Genomic DNA, 17397 nt, shown 5'->3' with positions numbered 1-17397 from the left:
ATCAATGACTTAGATGAAGAGACAGAGGGTAATGTATCTAGCTTTGCCTATGATACAAAGGTAGGTGGAAAAGTAAGCTGTAGGGAGGACACAGAGAGGCTACAAAGAGATAGAGACAAGTTAAGTTGGGAAACAAGATGGCAGATGGAGTAAAATGCAAGAAAGTGTGAAGTTATTCACTTTGGTCGTAAAAATAGAAAAGCAGAATATTTTGTAAAAGCTGTGAAACTTGTAACTATTGCTATTCAGAGACCTGGGTGTGCTCGTACAAGGAACACAAAACATTAGCATGTAAGTACAGCAAGCAATTAGGAAAGCAAATGGCATGTTGGCCTTTATTGCAAGGGGAATGGAGAACAGGTTTTGCTGCAATTGTAATAGGGTTTTGGTGAGACAACATCTGGAATACTGTAATAAAAGCAAAATACTGCAGATGCTGGAAATCTGAAACAAAAACAAGAAATGCTGGAATCACTCAGCAGGTCTGGCAGCATCTGTGGAAAGAGAAGCAGAGTTAACGTTTCGGGTCAGCGACCCTTCTTCGGAACTGACAAATATTAGAAAAGTCACAGATTATAAACAAGTGAGGTGGGGGTTGGGCAAGAGATAACAAAGGAGAAGGTGCAGATTGGACCAGGCCACATAGCTGACCAAAATGTCACGAAGCAAAGGTAAACAATATGTTAATGGTGTGTTGAAAGACAAAGCATTAGTACAGATTAGGTGTGAATATACTGAATATTGAACAGCAGCAAGCGCAAACCTGAAGAAAAACAACCTGAAAAAAACAGTGGGTAAGCAAACTGAACAAACTAAGATGAAATGAAATAAATGCAAAAAAAATTGTAAAAAATGTAAAAAGGAATGTAAAAAAAAAAGGAAGAAAAAATAACTAAAAATGACTAAAAATGAAAGTAAAGTGGGGGGCTGTCATGCTCTGAAATTATTGAACTCAATGTTCAGTCCGACAGGCTGTAGTGTGCCTAATCGGTAGATGAGATGCTGTTCCTCGAGCTTGCGTTGATGTTCACTGGAACACTGCAGCAATCCCAGGACAGAGATGTGAGCATGAGAGCAGGGGGGAGTGTTGAAATGGCAAGCAACCGGAAGCTCAGGGTCCCGCTTGCGGACTGAGCGGAGATGTTCCGCAAAGCGGTCACCCAGTCTGCGCTTGGTCTCCCCAATGTAGAGGAGACCACACTGTGAGCAGCGGATACAGTATACTACATTGAAAGAAGTACAAGTAAATCGCTGCTTCACCTGAAAGGAGTGTTTGGGGCCTGGGATAGTGAGGAGAGAGGAGGTAAATGGGCAGGTATTACACCTCCTGCGATTGCAAGGGAAGGTGCCCTGGGACGGGGACGAGGTGGTGGGGGTAATGGAGGAGTGGACCAGGGTGTCGCGGAGGGAACAATCCCTTCGGAATGCTGACAGGGGAAGGGAGGGGAAGATGCGACTGGTAGTGGCATCGCGCTGGAGGTGGCGAAAATGGCGGAGGATGATCCTTTGGATATGGAGGCTGGTGGGATGAAAAGTGAGGACAAGGGGAACCCTGTCGCGGTTCTGGGAGGGAGGGGAAGGGGTGAGGGTAGAGGTGCGGGGAATGGGTCGGACACGGTTGAGGGCCCTGTCAACCACAGTGGGGGGAAATCCTCGGTTGAGGAAAAAGGAGGTCATATCAGAAGCACCGTCATGGAAGGTAGCATCATCAGAGCAGATGCGTCGGAGACGGAGAAACTGGGAGAATGGAATGGAGTCCTTGCAGGAGGTAGGGTGTGTAGGATGACTGTATCGGTGCCGTTTCCTGCTCCCGCCCCGAACTAGAAAACTTTATCAACTTTGCTTCCAATTTCCACCCTTCTCTCACCTTTACATGGTCCATCTCTGACACTTCCCTTCCCTTCCTCGACTTCTCTGTCTCCATCTCTGGGGATAGGTTGTCTACCAATATCCATTATAAGCCCACTGACTCCCACAGCTACCTCAACTACACTTCTTCACACCCTACCTCCTGTAAGGACTCCATTCCATTCCATTTTTTGAGCTCCCTGAGTGAATCCTTGTTCACTAACTTCCAATTATAAGGCAAAGAAACTAGCTAAACAGGTTTTCTTAGGTTTAAAGAAAAAAGGTTGAACTTTATTAAACTTAAACTCTAATTCGGTTACCACCGACAGATAAGCGATGTGCCCTCGCTAGCTTGCATACGCGATACACACATGCAGATAGAGACAGAAAAGAGCAGTAGAAATAAAGTAGAAAAGTTTGAGGCAATATCTGAAGATAGTTTTGGTTACTGTTCTTCGAACTCACTGTAAAGTCCTTGATTTGAGGTAGGTCTTGCTTTTTGTTGGGACCCAGTATTCTTCTTAAACCTTGTTCGATGTAGGAGACTTTTCTCTCTGGAAGCTCATGTGTCCTCAGCGGGCCTGAGGCTTGTGAGAAAGAGATGGGAGCAGACAGGAGAGGTCTTCTCACCTCAGGAGCAAACAGTCTTTTCTCAGTTCAAACTCTTTGTACAATTCAGAAAAACCCAGGTTGCAAAGCAGGTTAGTCATGTGACTCACTGGTTCACGTCTGTTTGTGGATTCTCTTGTCTGACCCTGGAATGTCTCTTCTTACACACAATACCTGGTGCTCAAAGTCCATTGTGAGTTAAATTGGAGCCAGGAATAGCCCCTTTGTCCCTCCAAGCACTGTCCGTTAGATTCAAATGTTTTTCCAGCCACGGCTGATCTGCTTAACAAGTCATTTCCTTGCTCCAGCAACAGTTTGAAATCAATGGTTATATGACAAAAATTAACATGCCTCATTCTTGGTAGGTGGGGTGTCTGCATGACACTTTCCACTTGGTTTTAGCCATTCTTCTCAAAAGTAACTCAAATTATAACCTTCTGTCTTGAAAAAAACTTCTTAGCTGCCGATCTTCATCTTTAAACAACCATCCTCTACTACCATATCAAATTAGATCCAGGCCAAATGGTGACGACTGAAGCTAGACACATCCTTTCCTTGATAGTAGGTTTATTCACAAAATGCAGCATGACATATCTTTGTCTCCTGCTTCACCAACAATCCCGTCTCCCAGCAGGCTCTCTTTATATCCACTCAAGCCCTTAATTAAACAATGCCCTCCACCTGCGTATCCTTAGCAGCATAATTAAGCTACCATTAATAAGTGGGTGACATAGTCAAGCCTCCGCAGAATGTAAGTCTGAATCAAACAAACCAGCAAGATGCTACATTCCATCCTGAATTTGTGATGAGTTTGCTGATCTTAACCTGGGCAGTGGAAGTGGCACGACACAATAATTTGCAACAAATTGCAAGGAGTGGAAGGAAGACTTGCATTTATACAGTGCTTTTTACAACCTCAAGATGTAACTGGAGTAATGCAGGAAACCTGGCAGCCAATTTGAGCGCAGCCATCTTCCAAAAACAGCAATGAAATAAATCAATGGAACCATAACCATGACGTTTCTACAAACTAAAGGCATCTCATACTCAACTAAAGAGAGTTGGGCACCATATACAGCTAAAGAAAACTAAAACTGCCATGAGATTAACCTAAAGAACTTTGGAAAAGAAGATCATAAACAATTGTGGAAGTAATGAGAAAAGTTTTTTCAGTTATGTAAAGCGTCAAAGAACTATCAAAAACTGTAGTGGGCTACTGACGGATGTTTGAGGACAAGTCACGACGGACTCGCAGGTTTATGGCGGAACTTTTAAGTGACTACTTTGCACTGTAGAAGACAATGCTCAACTGTTAGAATTTAATGATGCTGCTAATAATAAAACTTATTAACTTGAATGAACATATTGTTTTAGATAGAATAAGGAAGCTGAAAATTTATAGGGCAAACAGATTTGATATCCATGCGAGTCTCAAGGAGATAGGACACATGTTGTGCAAGCCTCCTGTCCACATTCTTAGTCGTTCATTGCACTCTAGGACTGTTCCCTTAGACTGGAAGGAGGCTAATATAGTCGCCATCATTAAAAAAGATGAGAGACCCAGGTTATTAGGTTAAGCCCATTAGTTTGACATCAGTAATAGGGGGGAAAAAAAGGAACTACTTGTACTTATATAGCACCTTTCACAACCTCAGAATGCCCCAAGGTGCCTTACAATCGATTAGGGTCTGCCCCACACAAGGTATCACAATTGTGTGCATCAGATCGGATGGGCTGGAGGATCTTTTCCTGTCTGCAATCCAGGATTCACAACAATCCCACTATGTATCAACAGGGCAGATATGGAGGGAGGCCTAAAATAGCAGATTCTTGTGAGACAACAAAATCAACAATATTTTATTACAGAAAGAACATGTATATTTCTTCCTAATTTTTGCAGACAAGGATAGAGCCTTGAACAATAGCCTTGATTTTCCTTCTATGTCAAGAATTACCTGAATAAAATGTGTTTATTTTGGCAAGTTCCTTTTCACAACACTGGAAGAACTTCTCCTCAAACTTGGCAAAGTATCGCTTAACAGTATCTTCATCTGTGACTGTGAAAATAAAACAAATAGTTTTATTGATGTTCAAAGTTTATTTGCGCATATTTCAAACACAGGCCTGTAGATACTTTCCTCGGATTCAGCTGAACTGTAGGTGAACTAAGTGTCTTATGTTTATGGGAGTAGACTCTCACTGTTCTACTTGTACAATAGTATGACTTGGGGATGCAAATCTCTTGTGACCTGAATCAGATATCAGTATCTCTCACATGTATTTCTTCAATTTTGCTAAAGGTAAACCGAGTGAATCTATGGAGAGAGTAAACTTGACACAAACCATTAAACTGCTTCATTTCCCATCAGGTGAACAAGAACAACATTTATGTAGCATCTAAGCTATTTGCCTGAACCACTAAGTGAAGACATTTCCCCTTATTCCACTATTGGATTTATTAGTAACTACCTTGTATTTGTGGCCCTTGGTTTTGGATTCTCCCACATGTGGAAACATTCTCTGCACATCTATCCTATCCAATCCATTCATAACTTTAAAGACCTTGAAGTCTTCCCTTTTTCTAAAGAAAAAGCCCCAACGTATTCAATCTTTCCCGATAGCTATTATCTCTCAGGTTTTGTACTTTGCAAATCTTTTTTGCACTTCCTCCAGTGCTTCTTTTTATAGTACGGATTCCAGACGTATGCGCAATACTCCAATTGCAGCCTGACTAGCGTCCTATACCAGTTTAACATTTGTTTAAAATTCTGTACCCCTAGAAATAAATCCCAAAGCTTTGTTAGGATTTTTAATTGCTTTGCCAGTCTACAATGCCACTTTTAATAATGAAAACAGAAATTGCTGGAAATGCTCAGCTGGTCTGGCAGCATCTGTGGACAGAGAATTTCAGGTCTGTGACCTTTCATCAGAACAGGAGGAAGGTCTATTTCTTTATTAACTCTATTTCTCTCTCCACAGATGCTGCCAGACCTACTGAGTTTCTGTTTTTATTTCAGATTTCCAGCATCCTCAGTATTTTGTTTTTGTATGCTGCTTTTAATGATTTGTTCACCTATACCCCTAGAAGCCTTGACTATTCTACTCCATTCAGTTCATTTTATACAGTATTAGTGATGCTTCTATTTTTCCTACCAAAGTGCATCACCTCATATTTACCTACGTTGAAGTTCATTTGTCATTTAACTACCCGGTCTGCAACTGTTCAAATAGCTTATGATCCTGAGAACTGAGACACATTGCAGCCACAAGCCCAAGTACAAGCACTGTTTGTCCCTTAATCAGTCACTTAATTCTGGGTTTCCTAAAAAGGAAGGAAACCGAAACGATTAGTTAATTTGAAAGTACTAAGGCACTTACATCCCTTCTCCCAATTAAAGTAACATTTAAATACAGTTAGGCAACTTCTAACTCCCTTTAGGATGCCTGAGAGATATTAACCAGTAATGTACATGGTAGACAGACAGTAATGACCCATGTACCAGTCTTCTCTTTCATAGTGGTCTATACACAGTGTGCAATGATGCAATGGGTATTGTAATGCCACCACTAGCCAATTGTGCATGCATGCCAACCCAGGCCAGCTAACAGCTGGTTCGAAAACTTAGCTGAACAATATTAGCGTGAGTAACGTAAATGGGAAATCACAGGCATGGTCCATTGAATATAATATTTACCAATAAACTAACTTAATGTCAGCATGCTAGTTTTTCCATTCCATAAAGGGATTTGATTTCCCAAATTTCTGGAATGTTTGTTTGTGTTGACCTATTGGATAAATGTGTATTCAAAAGATGCCCAACACAGCATCAACATTTGAGATGCTGGTGTCTAACTTTTTATTCTACATTCTAGAACCCGACTAAACTTTTATAAATTACCCACTAATGTCTGTGGCAGCCTGTCCTCCTCTGCACTGGATATTTAGGCAGTTCAGCTTTTCACTAAGTGGTGAATTTAAAAACAAACTGCGCACTAACTTAAAAAAAATACTCCCCTCAAATTTTCAACTACAGCAACCTGCCTCGCCGAACAGTCACCTTTTATCTGCATTCATATTCCCTCAAATTCAAGTGATTCAAGTAAATGAAAGACGGTCTCTCACTTTTCTAATCTTCAAAGCTAGACATTGTTCAAACAAAAGCACAACACATGGATGAAAGTTCAGAATATTCAAAAGCGTTCTTGCACAAGGACAACTTTTCAACTAGAGTGATTAAGAATCACATTTACTTCAAGAACATCTGCCAAGCTACAGGCAGACAATAAACAGGGAATGAATGCACAATCAGCATTCATTTGCCACTCTTCTAGAACAGATTTATTAATCCTCTCAATATCAAGCAAATGCAGTGTTTATACATATGCTTAAAATCAATTACAATCCTTAGCACATTCTTGTTTTATCTTTTTTATATTTGAACAGGATGGTGAATGCTTAACTGGGGGAAACAGATTTGCAAACTACAGGTGTAAATCTGAGTTCTTTTTGCCTTCAGTCTGGTTCAGTAAATATACCGAGTCAGATGTGTAGGTAAAATCAATTACTTTATTTGCGCAGTCGCCAGCGGACTCTGAGAACAGCGGCACTGACTCCACCAGAGTCTGTCGGGTCCCCCCCCCCCCCCAGAGTAAGTGAAGTTTGTGATACAGGTACTAACTGTTTATACATTAAGATTCATGCTACACCTCCTTGTTCAACCAATCAGTGCGTTACAATTCGACTTCACCCACGTGGTGACATGCAGTACATCTGTTACTGAGGTTACAATACACTCCATTCTCAATACATACTTGTTACTAACATAATATTGTTTTGCATCAGCAAGATTAAAAGAAAACAGACATTAAGACAATTAGCAAAGGAAGAGGGGTTAGAAACAAGATACTGATTTTGATTCCCACAGATACTGCTTTTGCTTCCCACAATTGTCATAAATCCTGGGATCCTGTAATCTCTATCAAGTCACATCATGAAGTAACACCAAGCAGCAACAGTATACAGTGATAGTGTGGCCTTTCATTCCTTATCATCACTCACACAGGGATGGCCAGCATGTCTCACAGGAATCCATTTGTTCCAAACCACAAGGAGTTACACAATCAAGTCATAAATGAACAAATGTCCTTGCAATTACCAGTGCCTGTAAGTTTATACGATCTCACACTCTCAGCCTTTACTTTTAACTATTTCATTGCAGTTTCTCAAGCTTTAAATCATTTCATCAGAGCTCAGCAAAACTACTATTCCTAACTTGGCTATATTTCCCATCAAGCATAGTGCCATGCCTTTCTGCTCACTTCCACACAGGAACACACTGGCCCAGATTTTGATAAATTTTGTTTAATAAGCACACTGTTATTAAAGTGTGAATCGTCCAGCAACCTACAAGGAAGAGATACCCCGTGAATTGCGAATTACCGCAGAAAGTTAAGACTATTATTTAACAGCATAAGTAACTTTTTAATGTTGAGATTTATGTCCCTGCAACGGCACTCAACCTCTGCAGCCCAGAAACTGAAACTATGGAGTCTCACTCCTACAGGTAGCCAATTGTTCGAGGGTTCTGAAAAGTAACTTTTTAAAAAAAAACCTTACTTTGCCATTCTCTCTCATTCTAATCTTTCTTTCTCTCTCTGTCTGTACCTGATTTGACTCGGGTTCATCCTATTTCCTTCTCTGTCATTTTGTTTCTTTCTCAATGATTAAATCTCCTTAAATAAGGAGATATACTTTCAGTCCCTTAGTTCACCAAGGTCCTAGATGCCCTGTTCCCTTACTGCACCGTTATCAGTTTGCACTTCTAGCAACCTGAAGAGCAAAAACTTTTCAAGGTGAAGGGCGAGGGAAGAAATTTAGCTCACAGGGCACACTGTCAGATGCCCAACAAAATCTAAGCCATTTGGTACAATTAATCAGGACTATCCAAACACCTGGGTTACTGACTCGCCAACGCAGCCAATTCTCAAGTTTCCCCAGATAGCGCTCGCAAGACGGAATCTGTGCATTTATGGTTTTAACAATGTTGTTAATTTTCCAGTCTGTGCTGAGTTAGGGGATCTCAGTGAAACAGCAGTTGACAGTTAGGGAACAGGGGCAGGCAGTGATGTTGGAAGTAGAGGCTTAGGCTCAGACGCTCACCAAGACCTAACAGCCAATCAACACTCACTGTCTAAGCTACACTTGATGAATGGCCATGTTAATGAATGGCCACGTGAGGTACCAACAAATAGAAAAATCTTAATCTCAGCTACAAATTTATGGCTATCCATCCAAACAGGTCAGCACTGCATTACAATGATCAGTAAGTACATTTCTACTAGGAATCAAGATAATGAGTTGTTTGATCTGCTGTGAAATGCCTTTCTTCACAGCTATCGTTAGTTTTGGGTTTGAAAAGAGGTAGCATTTAATTAGATTCATTGCTTAGATTTTCCCTGAGGATGATTGTGCTCTACTGAATTCATTTTAACCATGCAGAAGCAGGAACATTAGACTGTGGTGTAGTCTGCAGCCAATTGCAGCACCCCAGGTGTAGCACCAGCTGCCGACAACAAAACAAGACACTGGTGAGAGGACTAATGCAGGAAGGATTCCAAGCAGAACTACCCTGATGGTCTTGTGGGTAAAGGTACTGCCTGGCATGGTACTAAATCATACAGATCAGAAATCAGAATCACAGAATTGTTACAGCGCAGAAGGAGGCCATTGAGCCCATCATGTCCACACCAGCTCTCTGAAAGAGTAATTCACTCAGTTCCATTCCCCTGCCTTCTCCCCGTTAGCCTGCACATTCTTCCTTTTCATATAACAGTCTATTTCCCTTTTGAATGCTTCAATTGAACTTGCCTCCACCAAACTCACAGGTAATGCATTCCAGACCTTAACCATTCTCTGCGTGAGGAAGGTTTTCCTCATGTTACTTTTGCTTCTCTTATCAAATACCTTAAATCTGCGCCTCTCATTCTCGATCCTTTCGTGAGTGGGAACAGTTTCTCTCTATTGACTTTGTCCAGACCCCTCATGATTTTGAATACCTCTATCAAGTCACCTCTCTGTCTTCTCTTCTCCAAGGAAAACAGCCCTAACTTCTCCAATCTATCTTCATAACTGAAGTTCCTCATCCCTGAAACCATTCTGGCGAATCTTTTCTGTGATCTCTCTAATGCCCTCATGTCTTTCCTAAAGAACTGGACGCAATACTGCAGCTGAGGCCGAACTAGTGTCTTATCCAAGTTCAATATAAAAAAAACCTGGTTTAACTCCCAGTCTGGACTAATGTCAGCTAGTGCTACACCTGGGGTTCTGCAATTGGCTGCAGAGTCCCAGGGCCACAGAGTAGAAAGATCAGGCATGGTTCCTGCTGTTAATCATAATCCAATAATGATACTAAACTTGCATGTGGCCATAGGCTACGGACAAGTTCAGTCTCGACTGTAATGTTTCTTGTGGTCAAATTAGCTGGACAATAGTTGCTGTCTAAGTTCACCTATAAATGTGGCCAAACAGGGCAAAATACTGTAAGGCTGTCAATTCCGATGGAACTGTACCCATAAGAGTCAGTCAGCCCTTTAGCAGGGGAAAAGTTGTGAAGGGAAAGAATTACTATTAAAGCTTAAAAATGTTATATTTAGCCTTGCCACAAACCTAGATCCACCTACTCCCTTGTCTACTGTCTCAAACTGAATCAGACAGTTTGCCACCTTGGCAACCTATTCAAGCCCAAGTTGAGTTTCTGACACATTATCCTCTCCATCACAATAATTGCCTATTTCTACTTCCATGAAATCATCCAGTTCACCCCAACTCAGCTATTCTGCCACTGAAACCCTCATCCACTCCTTTGTCCCCTCCAGACTTAACTGTTTCAATACTCTCTTGGCCAATATCCTGTCCTCTGACCTTCATATACTTCTCTGCTGCCCATACTTCATCCTGCAACAAGTCCTGTTCGTCTGTCACCTCTGTCTTCATTGATTATACATTGGCTCCTGGCTCCCCAAATATCTCAAATTTAAAAAGCTCACTCTTGTGTTTAAGTCGCTCCATGGCCTCACCTTCCCTCTCTCTATTATTGCCTGCCCCATCTCTGACTTCTGCGTTTTGTGCATCCCCTCACCATTTGCCCCACCACTGGCGGGTGTCTTCAGCTATCTCAGCCCAACGCTTTGGAATTCCTTCTCTGAGTGCCATGCCTCGCCACCTCCTTAAAGAAATTTCCTTTAAAATCCACCTCTGCACAAGTTTGTGATTACCCCACCTAACATCTCTTCTGTTGGCTTGGTGTTCATTTATTTTTCCTATATGCCTGTGAAGCATGGTTAAAAGGTGCTATGCAAACGCAAGTTGTCATTGTTACTGTAGGTTAAAAATGTGATTAACGCTCTTGCCTCTGAGACAGAGATTTTTGGTTCAAGCCCAGCCCACTCCAGAAACTTGAGCATATAATCTAGGCAAACATATCAGTGTAGTATTGAGTAAGTGCTCTACTGTCAGAGTTGCCATTTTTGGATAAAACGGGTCCTTCAACTGGCACCAAACCAGATGAATAGTCATTTATTCTATTTTCTGTTTTTGAGAATGTGTTTTCTCGTGATTTATTGCCATCCTTTCGCTCCCTAGCAGAAGTAACTATACTTCAGAAAACAAGTCATCAGTTGTGCAGCACAAACCAATTATTTAAATCATAGAATCTTTCTTTCAGGTATTTAAAGAAAGAGATAGGAGAGTGGCATGAAATCAAGAAACTCTCGACCTCCATGTATCACTCTCCAGCTTGTGCCCATTGACGCCACTATTATTAAATATGTGGATCTCACAGACTATCAGAACTTCTTTCGCATCCTTTTTATTAGATAATGCCTGATGTAAAAATCACCTTAAAAGGTCAACTTACATTGCTCAACAGGCCTCTGCAGCAGCAGGGCATAGATGAATGGAAATTCAAGCCACTATATTAAAAAATGTTGCTTGAGGCAGTCATGCATTAGTTCCTCAGGGCCCTTGTGATGAAGATGCTGCCCTATTTATGTTGCAGGGCTGATTCCACAGAAAAACTGATATACTGCACCTTTTATTTCCAAACACAAACCTTCCCCAGATCAGTCAAGCAGTGACTATTAACCTGGTTTTGAAGGTGGCTCCCAGTATTTTTGAGCTTTCAAAACTGGTCAGAAAAATAATTTGCATTTATACAGTGCCTTTAAAAAGGGTTTAAAAACAGTTCCAAGGTGATTCATAAATGTGTAATCAGACAAACAAAAACACAGAACCAAAAAAGGAGACATTAGGAGGGGTTACTAAAAACTTGGTTCAAGATGTGGGTTTTAAGGAGGGTCTTAATAGATGCAGGTGAAGAGATCTGGGGCGGAAATTCCAGCGCTTAGGGGTTTTGGCAGCTGAAGGCATGGCTGCAATGGTGAGGCAAAGACAATGGACAATGCACAAGAGGACAAAATTGGAGGGATGCAGGTTTCTCAGATAATTGTAGGACTGAAGGAAGTTACAGGCAAATGAGAATTTTTAATTTGAGGTGGTGGACCAGAAGCCAATGTAGGCCAGCAAGCACAGGGGTGAAGGATGAGTGGAATTTGCTGGAGGTTATGAAACATTTTCTAATTATAGGCTGCGCTCCAGTGCCTTTTTTCAAATGAGACGATAAAGTGAAGCCCCAAGTGCCCTCTCAGGAGATATAAAGATCCCACGGCACTATTTTGAATGACAGCAAGGGAGTTCTCCCCAGTGTCCTGGCCAATACTTATCCCTCAACCAACATCACCAAAACAGATTACCTGGTCATTATTTCATTGCTGCTTGAGGCAGCTTACTGTGCACAAGCTGCTGATGTGTTTCCCTCCATTTCAACAGTCACTATATTTCAAAATGCTTAACTCAAGGAAACTGAGGCTCACCCAGGGCTGGATTTGTTTTTATTCGTTCGGGGGATGTGGGCATCACTGACAAGGTCAGCACTTATTGCCCATCTCTAATTGCCCTACAGAAGTTGGTGGTGAGATGCCTTTTTGAACCGCTGCAGTCCATGTGGTGTAGCTACACCAACAGTGCTGTTAGGGAGGGAGTTCCAGGATTTTGACCCAGCGACAGTGAAAGAATGGCGACATAGTTCTAAGTCAGGATAGTGTTTGACTTGGAGGGGAACTTGCAAGTGGTGGTGTTCCCATGCATCTGCTGCCCTTGTCCTTCTCTGTGGTAGAGGTCATGGGTTTGGAAGATGCTGTCGAAGGAGCCTTGCTGCAGTGTATTTTGTATATGATACACACTGCTGCTACTGTGCAGTGGTGGTGGAGGGAGTGAATGTTGAATGGATGGGGTGTCAATCAAGTGGATATCAGATAAGTAGTCTGATAACACAGAGACAGAGGAGAGGTCAAATAAGGTGGAGAACAGATGTCATCGGCCTACATGTAGAAGGTAACTTCATGTCTGTGGATGTTGTCGCCAAAGGGAAGCACATAGATGAGGCAGAGAAGTGGGACAAAGGAAGATCCTTGGAGGATTCCAGAGGTGATGGGGCAGTGGCAGGAACAGAAGCAGAAAAAGGCCCCTTTTTTTCAGCTGTGCACTTCCAAAAGGGTCATCCCAGCTTGCCGTGGGCTGTTTTATGTTTATTTATGCGTCTTGCTCGGTGTAGGTGATCAGTTTTGCATATACCACCCACTTTTCAACTGAACAAAAAGTTCTGAATTTACGAGAAAAGTACATACAAATCAGCAATCAAGAACTGAACCACCTGACCGACCTGTATGATAGGCTAATTCATTAAGCCAACTGATAGCCAGATAGCATGACTGCTTCTACCTTTGTGACAAAGTCTACACTGATCTAGGGATAGTGCTTTGTCCACAAACACCTGTTAAAGTTAGTTCTGTAGATCTCAGTCTCTTTGTAGGAGTAGCGTTACCTCATTGTGCTGCTGCCCAGCTTAGAGCTACAGTTGAAGTCAAAGTAAATTCTATATTAAACTGTACAGTAACACACAATGTTTGGGATTTGTGCAAGAAATTGTAAGAGCTATATAAAAAGTAAAGATTGGTCCCTTTGAGCCAGAGACAGGAGAAATTATCATGGGGAATGAGGAAATGGCAGAGACGTTGAACAAATATTTTGTGTTAGTCTTCACAGTAGAAGATACAAATTACATACCAGAAATAGAGGATAACCAAGGAGCTAATAAGAGTGAGGAACGTAAGATAATTATCAAAGTGACTACTGACAACGCAGTGGCTCACTGACATCATCAGAGCGCTCCATGTTGCGCACGTGCGCAACGGTCTCCTGCGCTGAGATGCTGCACATGCACAGTCTACGTCTTGCCTTGCCAGGACCAACTGGCACATGCGCAGGAAAACACTCTTCCCCCCTCCGCCTCTCACTCCAGGCCGCTCTCTGCCCGCTCCCCCCACCCACACCCCAGCCGTTCGCTCCCCGCTTTCCCCCAATCTTGCTCTCTGGTCTCGCTCCCCGCTCTCCACCCACCCCTCCAGATGCTAGCTCTAAGCCGTGGGCCGCGCCGTTTCCCTCCTCTCGGCCACTTGCTCCAACGTTCGATGGGTCCCCACCACGCTTCCCAAAGAAGGGGCGAGAGGCCGGAGAGCGGGATGAGGTGGGGAGGTGGGGAAGTGGGGGGTAGGAGTGAGCGGCTGCAGAGCGGGATATGGGGGGGTGGGGGAAGTGAGGAGTGAGCGGCCAGAGAGTGGGATTGTACTCCAACCTCACTGAATTACAGAGGGTGTGCAGCACTGTCAGAAGTGCTGTCCTTCTGATCAGACTTTAAACAGCACAACGTTGTCCAAGTATTAAACATTGTGGGCTGCCATTGGTTTAAGTTGCTTTTCTGTGATAAATTGAACAGCACCATATTTAAACCTGGCAGCTGCCTGAACATCGCAGACAGTGACGTTTCAGTGGAACAGACTGCATTTGCACATGTGCTGGCTAGTACAGTGCCAGCTAGTGGTTGCGTTGTCAGCAAACGCAGCCAATTAACATCAGCAGAGAAAAAGTGTTGGAAAGACCTGAGTGACCAAAGCCAGCAAATCCCTGACCTGATGGCCCACATCTTAGGGTTCTAAAAGAGGTGGCTGCAAAGATAGTGGATGCACTAGTTATGATTTTGCAAAATTCCCTAGATTCTAGAAGGGTCCCAGCAGATTAGAAGTTAGCAAATATAACACCGCTATTCAAGAAAGGAGAGAGCGAAAAAAACAGTGAACTACAGGCCAGTTGGCCTGAATTAGTCATCAGGAAAGTGCTGTAATCTATAATTAAGGAAGTCTTAACAATGCACTTAGAAAATCATAGTATGATCAGACAGAGACAACATGGTTGTGTGACAGGGAAATCGTGTTTGACAAATTTTTTTGAAGAGTTTTTGAGGATGTAGCTAGTACGGTAGATAAAGGGGAGCCAGTAGTTGCAGTATACTTGGATTTCCAAAAGGCATTTGATAAGGTGCTACCCAAATTTATAATATAAGGCAAGGGCTCATGGGAGTAATGGATGGAGGACTGGTTAACAGACAGGAAACAGAGAGTAGGGATAAACAGGGCATTTTCAAGTTGGCAGGCTGTAACTAGTATAATGCAGCAAACATCAGGGCTGGGGCTCCAGCTATTTACAATCTATATTAATGACTTAGACAAAGAGTAATGTATCCACGTTTGCTGACGATATTAAGCTATGTGGGAATGTAAGCTGTGAGGAGGACACAAAGAGACTGTAAAAAGATATAGACAGGTTAAGTGAGTAGGCAACAAGATGAGTAGATGAAGTATAATGTGGAAAAGTGTGAGGTTATTCACTTTGGTAGTAAGAATAGAAAAGCAGAATTTTTTTTAAAAGGCAGGAAACTTATAAATGTTGGTGCTGAGAGAGATTGAGTTCAAGGAACACAAAGTTAGCATTCAAATACAGCAAGCAATTAGAAAGGTAAATAGCATGTTGGCCTATATTGCAAGGCGACTGGAGTACAAGAATAAGGAAGTTTTTCTACAATTGTTTGGGATTTGGTGAGAACACACCTGAAGTAGTGTACACAGTTTTGGTCTCCATATTTAAAGAAGGATATACCTGCATTGGAGGCGGTACAGCGAAAGTTCACTAGATTGATCCCTGGGATGAGAGGGTTGTCCTATGATGAGAGACTGGGTAAACTGGGCCTCTACTCTCTTGAGTTTAGAAGAATGAGAGGTGATCTCATTGAAACAGGCATGATTCTGAAGGGGCTTGACAGGGTGGACACAGAGGTTGTTTCCCCTGCCTGGGGAATCTAGAACACTGGGGTAGACTCTCAGGATATGGGGAGGATCATTCAGGAATGAGATGAGGAGAAATTTCTTCACCCAGAGGGTTGCTAATCTTTGGAATTCTCTACCCCAAATTGTTGTGGATGCTCCATCATTGAGTATACTCAAGGCTGAGATAGACAGATTTTTGGTCTCTCAGGGAATCAAGGGATATGGGGAGTGGACAGCCAAGTGGAGTTGAAGCAGAAGATCAGCCATGATCAGACTGAATGGCAGAGCAGGTTCGAGGGGCTGTATGATTTACCTCTGCTCTTATTTCTGATGTCCTTACAATTTTAAGAGGCATTTTCAAAGGAAGGAATAAGGTACAAGCCAGCTGGACAAAGCAAACCAAAAATTGTGTCCAAAGCATCTTACTGTACTAAAGACTTATCATTTGCTATCTTGAATTAAAAATGGAAGTTAAATACAGATATTTCTCAACCCCCTTTAACCCTCAACTTCATAATGGAGATTGCCATTTCATAAGTAAATAATGTGATTTTAGTGAAGTTTTTCCTCAACTAGGCTGGACATTGGCTTCATTCTCCTTTGCTCTTCCTCTCCCGAATAGCTACAATGCATGCATACAACCAGTTGGCTTATGTCAAAGATGATAAGCCTGCTGGAGAAATGGAAAATAGGCAGCTCCTGTGGTTAATAGGTTTTTCTTGACAAATTTCACTTTAGGACCACTGTGAGAGCACTCTAATGTTAGTGAACGATTATCAAGAGAAGATGCGGATAAAGTGACTTTAATATGCAATGAGTAAGGTTTCAAATCAGTGAAAGTTCTTTGAAACCCTATTGTCTGAACATATTGCAGCACTCAAAAGAAGAAATTTAACTATGACTGGAGTGTTCATAAAAAGCGTTGTTATCTATTTAAAACTGTTCCACATATGCGCACAGCTGAGGTGATGCACTATTTCGCCCATTTAATTCACTACAATACAAATCAGGGCAGAGGGGAAAGCAGTTCTCTCCCAAAGTTTTCCAGATCCTTGCAGAGTAATAAAGGTTATGCAATTAACCTTTTCATACTTCCCAAAAAATCTCCACGGAAACACTGCGGGTGAGGCTGTGTGGGAGTTGCGTTCAAAACAACTAAGACACAGATGTCTCTTTTATACTACAACAATACAACTCTCCTTTATACCATGGATCATACAGGAAGCATTGGATACAGGGGAATGTGGCAGCTTGGATCCAAAATTGGCTCATTGACAAGAAACAAAGGGTAGTAGTCGACGGATGTTTTTGCGAATGGAAAACAGTTTCCAGTGGCGTTCCACAGGGCTCAGTGTTGGGTCCCTTGCTGTTTGTGGTATATATTAATGATTTGGACTTAAATGTGGGAGGCATGATTGGGAAATTTGCTGATGACACAAAAATTGACAGTGTAGTTGATAGTGAAGAGGATAGCTGGAGACTCCAGAATGATATCAATGGTTTGGTTGAGCGGGCAAAAAAGTGGCAAATGGAATTCAATCCGGAGAAGTGTGAGGTAATGCATTTGGGGAGGGCAAGCAAAACAAGGGAATACACAATAAACAGGAGGATATTGAGAGGGGTAAAAGAAGTGAGAGACCTCGGAGTGCATGTCCACAGGTCCCT

General features: G+C 42.2%; 1 protein-coding gene across 2 annotated transcripts in view; it reads right to left on the bottom strand.

The window, feature by feature from the left end:
• Positions 1-17397, bottom strand: part of LOC137373082 (solute carrier family 53 member 1-like) — a 454369-nt gene that overhangs the window by 261493 nt on the left and 175479 nt on the right. For both annotated transcript variants that reach the window (XR_010975579.1, XM_068037939.1), the window contains exon 3: positions 4413-4514. Coding sequence is in view for 1 of the 2 variants with exons in the window: in XM_068037939.1 (XP_067894040.1) it covers positions 4413-4514 (102 nt within the window). In the remaining variant the exon portion in view is untranslated. The remainder of the gene's footprint in view (positions 1-4412; positions 4515-17397) is intronic.

This window comes from Heterodontus francisci, chromosome 8, assembly GCF_036365525.1.
Source record: "Heterodontus francisci isolate sHetFra1 chromosome 8, sHetFra1.hap1, whole genome shotgun sequence".
Taxonomy (NCBI): domain Eukaryota; kingdom Metazoa; phylum Chordata; class Chondrichthyes; order Heterodontiformes; family Heterodontidae; genus Heterodontus; species Heterodontus francisci.
This window is presented reverse-complemented; position numbering and strand designations above follow the sequence as displayed.